General features: G+C 39.0%; 1 protein-coding gene across 1 annotated transcript in view; it reads right to left on the reverse strand.

Annotated features, from left to right (window-relative positions):
- ush2a (Usher syndrome 2A (autosomal recessive, mild)) overlaps nt 1–8,687 on the reverse strand; it is a 162,560-nt gene that overhangs the window by 96,129 nt on the left and 57,744 nt on the right. Inside the window, exon 24 of the mRNA XM_046033282.1 lies at nt 5,627–5,769. Within this exon, the coding sequence (XP_045889238.1) occupies nt 5,627–5,769 (143 nt within the window). The remainder of the gene's footprint in view (nt 1–5,626; nt 5,770–8,687) is intronic.

Here is an 8,687-nt window from a genome sequence, read left to right on the forward strand (position 1 = left end):
GTTATGTAGCTTCTTGTGCATATTTGTGTATATGTATGTGCAGATAAGGGCCAGTATAGATTTAAGTGTGCACATCTGTGTGTATCTATGTGAAGAGAAAAGGAAGGGCATTATTTTTAGCCTTGTGCAGGGTCCTGTGCATGCACATGTGTGTATGTGGGTAACTTGGCTTTTGAAGGTGAGTCGAGGCTCCAAGGAGTCATAATGAGGACAAACGCTGAGCTTTACTGTAATCAAGATGCTTATGACATGGTGTCAAAACGTGACAAGCAATACGGTGAGAATTTACATTGCATTTCATATCTTTACTTATTCCACAGATTATTTAATGCCATTGTTGCTTAAGGAGACACTGGAGAGGCAGTGAGAAAGAGGATGATGCTGAACCAAGGTCATGCGCTTGATTTTATATCCATAATATTGTCGGTATATAAGATGTACATTAGTCCTTAAGTAACTAAGACCATCACGATACCTGAAATGTCAGTCTTTCAACATTTTCATTCTTTTCAGATGCTGATTATTTGGAGTGATTTACTTAATTCCTGGCAACCTTCTGATGGATCCATGTACTACAGAAAGAGACCAAAAAGGTTGCAAGGTAATATATGGCTTCTAAAATTTAATGTAGAAATGGGTCAAAATTACTAAAATCAATGGGAACTGACTAAAAATATCATAAAAGCTACAATTCAGCATGTGCCTGCTGAGGAATCACAGTTCTGACAGTATATTTAAAAGAAAAGCAACGTGTAAATACATGTTCAGGTAATGAGTACATAAAACTGTACATGAAAAATGTATCTCTTCATGTGCAAAATAACAATGGGATTGTGCTCTAACTACTTCAACATTTCCTTGGGACAGCTAACTGAACAGAATACTGGGAAATATGGTAGAATATTATTTTATTAATGCAGTTACTCATTCATTAAATAACATGAATTCTTTGTGTTCTGTCTTTACCTCTAACCTAATTTCTGTCACATTTTTCTCCTTCACACTCTCTGCTTTCAGTTCAATTTGGTAAAACAGTATTCTCTCTCTCTCTCTCTCTCTCTCACACACACACACACACACATACACACACACACACACACACACACACTTACTAAGACTGCTTGGCTAAGATCATTTTGTCAAAACGGTGCTTTATTCATACTCTCTATAAGACTCCATAACACACATCTCCTCACACTAACACACACACACACACGGACAGACACATACTCTCTTAGATCACTTAGCTAGTGTGAACATGGGAGTAGACAGAGGAAAGGGAGCTGTCCAACAGGGCTAGAGTTTATGTTCACAGGAGCCGTCTGTCTGTTCTGCAGCGGCAGGAATTCATAGGGACCAAATTACATTAAAAAGATGGATATAAAACTTTAATGGAATGATAAAAAGGGAAGGAGGACGCGTGGGTCTCTCGTTCTCTGTTCTGTCATTAGTCCTCTCTTTTCTTTTCTTCCTCTTTTTTTCTCAATTCCTCATTTTACCTTTTTGCTCTCAATTTTTCTTTCCTCACTTTTTCTCTCCATTTTCTTCATCTTCTTTTTCTCTCTCTCTCCCCTTCTCTCTTTCGTAAACACTTAAGGGCTAGTCTGTAATATAGAAGGAGTGAAAGCCACTCTGTGCTTAAACACGAAAAGACACAAAGAAAGACAGAGAAAAGGTGAGGAGGGAAAATGTATGACAAAAGGATGAAAGACAATGAAAAAGGTCAAAGAAAGAGAGAGGGAGAAATAAAAAGAAGAAGAACGACGGGATAAAAGTGATGAGGAGAATACATCCATCCATCCATCGTCAACCGCTTAACCTGCGTACAGCGTTGCGGACGGCTGGAGCCAATCCCAGCTGCCATCGGGTGAAAGGCGGGGTACACCCTGGACAGGTCGCCAATGAGGAGAATATAGTACATTCTCAAATCCATATTGTTAATGAAGGTCCATGTCAACATACAGTATAGCATATATAGTTCAGTAACAAAGTGGAAACCATGCAAGGTTACAGCCCACACCTACAAACTCAGATCAGGTTTGGGGAATCTCTTCCAAAAGGGGTATAACCCAAAGGATTGCACTATAGAAAACAAGCATGTATATTAAGATCTACTGTGAATGCCACTTGAGCATGTGTATGAATGCTTGTGTGAGTTTGTGCGCATGTGTGCTCAGTTCTTTTTGCCAAGTTAAGATTTTCTGTGCCTTTGTTTGTATGAATACTGTATGTATGCAATCCACTGAACTAAGAACAAAATTACTAACTATTGGCCTTACGACACATGATACTGATTGAAATGTAAAAGTGCCTGCTAAGGTTGTCCTTTTCTGAAGTGTATGGGAAAGGAGATTAGGAGGGGAATGGAGCCTTTCCTGTCACTGCTAAGACGTTGAGAGGATGGGTTTATGGTGATAAATTACACATCAATGTTAGAAAAATCCAATCTGGCCGCACTTAGTTTTCTCCCATCATAGGTTTAAATCCCTTCTCATTAAAAGCTTCCATACCTATCATGTATTCCATTATTATGTTAAAATCATTTCCCATGCATTTTACTGTGTAATGATTGGACATGCTCACATTTAAACAATAGTATGAACTGTGTGTCCATGCAAGGATGTAAGATTCAATTGTAAGTGACACTTACTGTTATTTGTGAGTAATTTATTGAGATAATTATGACACAAGAAGCTGTGATATAATGTAGGGCAGAAAGGAAAACAGACTCCACTCCACATGTACTCTGTTGAAATAAATAAATTAATGAATGAAACAAAAAGACAATCACACAATCGATAATTATTTAATATATGAGCTCATAACTTGTGAATCAACTGGTTATGTAGCAGATTAAGTAGCACCCAATGTTTTGCATTGTTTAGCACAATAAATGTTGCTTTTAGACTATATATTCTTGATTTATGATGACAGATTTGCTATTGTGTCTTCTAGTCAAACAGAGTTGGAAGTGGGTTATATAAGAAAGAGGGAAAGGAATTGTTTGTACACATTCTTTGATGCTGTGACAGTTTATGTATAGGTGTAGTCTGTGTGTATGTGCTTCTGGGAATGAGTTTGTCTGCATGTGTGATTGATACGGAGGACAAGCAGGTATGTGTGTATGACACATGTTCTCAGTGTGTGTGTGTGTGTGTGTGTGTGTGTGTGTGTGTGTGAGGGGGCCTGAGAGAGGTGGAGAGAGGGGAGAGAGAGGGATGGAGGTTTGAATGATGGGGCACAGTGTGACCGAATGGACACATCTATTATAGTCCACTCACACATACACACAAAAAACACAGAGAAAGAGGTTGGTAGATGTACACAGTTTTTCACTCTCACATGAAAACACACAAATATTGTCCACCTTTGTAATTGTTGAGTACATGGAAAAAATCATGACAAAAGCTCACTCTGTTTGAGTGTGTATGTGTGTGTTTTTGCTTGAGGAAATTCAATTCTGAACAGCAATGAGAAAAGCATAGAGCCATAATTTAATGCATCCTAAATGTCTGCAATTGTGTGTGTCTGAACGTGTGTGTGTGTTTGTGTGCATCAATGTGCATAACTGCACTTGTGTTCATATGAACGTGTATGTATACGTACACTACACATTCAGGTGTACATACAATTGTGTGTGTGTGTACATGCGCATGTATTCAATGTATGCAAATCTCAGCTGCTTAATGATAATGTATGTGATAATAGCGTGGTACTAATTAATTTATAACTTTGCACTGAGGAGGCTGTTCCAGTGGCTAATATGATTCTATTACAGCAATTAGCCCACAATGACACTGGCTAGGTCACTCACTTACACACACACACACACACACACACACGCACACACAGACACACACCTTAAAGTATGCAAATCTCACTGTGTTTCACCCTAACCTGCTTGCATCCATGTTTCCACCACCTTCATCATTTTAATATGTTCTTTCGCTGTCTTTCTCCCTAATTGTTTTGATCATATTGACTGCCTCCACTAACACCAGGAAATGATAAAATAAAAACTTAGAGACTTTAAGAGAATAAAAAAAAACTGGGCAGAGGCTCTGTTTTTAACACCACGGGCCATATGTTTAATGTGCGAGGCTATTGTTTAGATCATCACCTAAAATTGAGAGATCTGTCACTCCTTGAGTTTAACTTTGACTCAGCAGCACTGACGGCCAACTGACGGCAGAAGCCAACTAACAACCAGCTGTTGCCAGCCACCTGCCAGCCAGTCACTTGCAAAACTCAGCTTGACTGCTGACACAAGCACCCAGGCAGAACAATTCAGTATAAAGACAACAATGCCAACGACCACTGCCAACAGGTAGCTTATTGAACATCAGGACCAGTGTTGGGCAAGTTACTCAGAAATTGTAATATATTACTAGTTACTTATTACTCCTAACATTATTACTTTGCTTATTACTGGGTGATAAAAGTAACTAGTTATGTTACTAGTTACGTTACTATATTACTTTCCAGTGTTTCCTACAGAATGACAGCGATGACAGTGGGGGAGGGTATTCCAATGTTGGACAGGTCTGTGCAGCAGTGTTCACGAGAGAGAGGGAGGGAGAAAGAGAAAGAGGGAGCGAGCCAGGAGGTGCTGCACAATATATGCTCCTCAATACAGCTCCTTAATCAAAAATGATTTTAAATGCACCTAGTAAAAATTTGGAAAATCAATATGTTGCAGTCCGCGTAGATAATTATCCAAATTATAGGCTAATAATGGGAAACACTGCTTTCCCTACCACCCCCCTTCACCCCCAAACAAAGCCTCTCTCACGACTTTTTAACTAACATCATATTACAACAGCACCAAGGAGTGTGGTTTTTACAAAGCATATAGCCTAGGCCTAACGTTTCTTAAAGCCACCGGCTGAAATAAAAAAATAAAGCAAGTAAATCCCGACTTTTAAACAGCTGTTTTTCTGCACATGTAGCCTATTTATAAGAGCAGTATTCAGTAGTTACAAAACGCCACTCTCTCTCGAAAAGTTGCTGTGCTGCTTCAGCAGATGCTTCAATAAATCACATGTAGAAATGTTCGCGGTTGAAAGCTTTTTGCTGGTCGCACAGAGTTTACAATAGACGACAATGTTCTTTGCATCTTAGACTGTGACACAATAATGGCAGTAGCTACTTACAGCTGTGGACTGAAAGCCTCTGTCCCTCGTTCTACATTCTTACTTTAGTTTTGGCTCTAAGCGGACATGAACAACAAAGTCCGGTCCCGCAGAGCTGTCGCAGTCGTGGATTTACGTCAAGAATGGTGCGTTCAGTAACGAGTAACGCAGCGTTACTTGCCTTAGTAACTAGTAATAATATTACTGTTTTAGAAAAGTAATTAGTTCCACTACTTAGTTACTGGGAAAAGTAATATTATTACAGTAATGCGTTACTGACCAACACTGATCAGGACTGAGTGTTTATCTTACCTAACAAGCTTGTTTAAGACTATTAATGGAATCATGTTTGTATTTTTTCATGGTTATTTATGAACTTGTCTCTTTTGCTGTTTTTGCATTGTCTGTGTCTCTGAGTAAATGCATGCATCTGTGAGAAACAAGGATGTCAAATTTTAATGTGTGCACTTGTATTTATGAGTGTGTCTACTTACTGTCCTCTGTGGTCCGCAGGGTAGCCCAGGGCCCAGCTGTCTGCCCATGTGTGTGGGAAACCACCACTCTAAACGCATACTGCGTATACGGCGACAGGCCCTCAACACGATAGGACAAGGTGCCTGTTGTGTTTTCCATAAGCCTAGTAGTTGATGGACACAAACATAAATACATTTACTGACACACAATATGGATCTGGTCAAAATGTGCTGTGCTGTAATCAAACAGGTCGTCAAAGATGGACAGTGAATTATTAATTTCACAAAAGGTGACACAGTGTACTGTACTGTGAAGAATACTCCATAAGCTGTCCTTTTTTTTCTGTCAACACATTGCATTGCGTTTTGAAATGTGAATCCAAGTTGTTTCGGTGTAGTTTTGTAAAAATAAAAAAAAATTTAAAAATCCCAAGCAAGTATTTTAGGATAAAATTCTTTATAAGAAAACAAATTTGTCACCGCTAATCACTATTTAGCAAAAACATTTGCAATTGCTTTGGATGCCATTTGTCCACGCCACAATGATTCTTGTTATGGTGTACTTGTACAACGTTAGCAACTCCTTCATTTCTACCTCAGCTGAAATGTTTTCTCTTTTAACTTTATCCGCCATCTTTTGTCCGGCATCTCTTCAATGCCTGACCATGGAGATTCAGCACTGGATAGCTCCCCAGAATAGGTTTTCTGCAATGACAGTTCCTGTAGTCGGCTGATGTGGTACATAGTGATTCCCACAGTTAGAATGACACTTGCTAGCCAGACGTTTTAACTGTATGGTTTCAAAATTTAAACATAGAACAGATCTGTACTTTTGCTGTTAACAAAATTTTTTGGTTAGTTTTTGTTAACAGCAAACAAACACTTAAAGTGTTTGTGCAGAGACCATTCCAGGATTAATCGGGTAGGAATCCTGATAAGAGGTAAAAGACGAGGAAAGAAGAGGAAATGAATATGACACACATCTGAACAACCACAAAGCAGTTATCTAGTGTTTTGTAGGAAAGGGTGACAGAACCATTTTGTACTGAACATTTTGTGAATTGAGCATGGTCAGTCTATATTTCAGTTATTTCTGGAAATGTTAAAGTCAAATGTGTCTTGACATAATACATCTCTTATAAGACAGTAGATGTTATTTCAATATTTTATTTCAAACAGCATGTTGTAACAGTTTTATTTATTCTAATGTGTTCTTTCTAAATTACTGTAGTGTAATGTTATAAGTGTCAAGAGACAAGTTTCCTAAGGTGACTAAACAGTAACAATCTTGTCAATATGTACAATATTTCCATATTCCTTTACACCATATTCCCATGTCACACCTGATCCCATATCATATAATCATACAAAGGAATCTAGGACAAAGTAAAAGAATATTGTCATAAATGAGGGACCGTTGACCATTTAGCATCAGATGGATAGAGGGATGAATGAATGAATAAATCAGGGAACAATGAGATTTCCATAGCAGAGGAGGAGGAGGGCATGGCTGTCTGATATATAATACATGTAGCTAGTCATTTATTTATTACCACAGAATGAGAGCCTCCTCTTCTTGGATTAAATTGCAATTTGTTGTCAGGAAGCATGTAATGAATACATATCAGATGCACACCCTCTCTCTCTGTTTTTATTCTTTCGCATTTTCTCTACCTCTCTCTCCCTCTGCCCTGCTCTTTGATTTTTTTGTCTTTATAACTCTACCCCCGTCTCTCCAGCTCATTTCCTCTCTGTTTTTCTGATGGTCTGTCATATTGATGTGACATATTCAGCTGTGCTGTATAATGTGCCCCTTTGTATGTACATGTGTATGCATGTGTGTGTGTGTGTACACATTTTGTAGGTGCATACACACACACACACAAACACACATATATATACATACAGGTGCTGGTCATATAATTAGAATATCATCAAAAAGTTGATTTATTTCAGTAATTCCATTCAAAAAGTGAAACTTGGATATTATATTCATTCATTACACACTCAATGTGTTCAATTTCAAATTTCATTTAATTGTGATGATTAAAACTGACAACTAATGAAAATCCCAAATTCAGTATCTCTGAAAATAAGAATATTACTTAAGACCAATACAAAAAAAGGATTTTTAGAAATGTTGGCCAACTGAAAAGTATGAACATGAAAAGTATGAGCATGTACAGCACTCAATACTCAAGGCTCCTTTTGCCTGAATTACTGCAGCAATGCGGCGTGGCATGGAGTCGATCAGTCTATGGCACTGCTCAGGTGTTATGAGAGCCCAGGTTGCTCTGATAGTGGCCTTCAGCTCTTCTGCATTGTTGGGTCTGGCATCTTCCTCTTCAAAATACCCCATAGGTTTTCTATAGGGTTAAGGTCAGGCGAGTTTGCTGGCCAATTAAGAACAGGGATACCATGGTCCTTAAACCAGCTACTGGTAGCTTTGGCACTGTGTGCAGGTGCCAAGTCCTGTTGGAAAATGAAATCTGCATCTCCATAAATTTGGTCAGCAGCAGGAAGCATGAAGTGCTCTAAAACTTCTGGATTCTGTGCCTCTCCTCTCTTCCTCCAGACTCTGGGACCTTGATTTCCAAAGGAAATGCAAAATTTACTTTCATCAGAGAACATAACTTTGGACCACTCAGCAGCAGTCCAGTCCTTTTTGTCTTTAACCCAGGCGAGACGCTTCTGACGCTGTGTCTTCTTCAAGAGTGGCTTGACACAAGGAATGTGACAGCTGAAACCCATGTCTTGCATACGTCTGTGCGTGGTGGTTCTTGAAGCACTGACTCCAGCTGCAGTCCACTCTTTGTGAATCTCCCCCACATTTTTGAATGGGTTTTGTTTCACAATCCTCTCCAGGGTGCGGTTATTCCTATTGCTTGTACACTTTTTTTTACCACATCTTTTCCTTCCCTTCGCCTCTCTATTCATGTGCTTGGACACAGAACTCTGTGAACAGCCAGCCTCTTTAGCAATGACCTTTTGTGTCTTGCCCTCCTTGTGCAAGGTGTCAATGGTTGTCTTTTGGACAGCTGTCAAGTCAGCAGTCTTCCCCATGATTGTGTAGCCTACAGAA

The sequence above is a fragment of the Micropterus dolomieu genome, linkage group LG20, assembly GCF_021292245.1.
Source record: "Micropterus dolomieu isolate WLL.071019.BEF.003 ecotype Adirondacks linkage group LG20, ASM2129224v1, whole genome shotgun sequence".
Lineage (NCBI taxonomy): Eukaryota > Metazoa > Chordata > Actinopteri > Centrarchiformes > Centrarchidae > Micropterus > Micropterus dolomieu.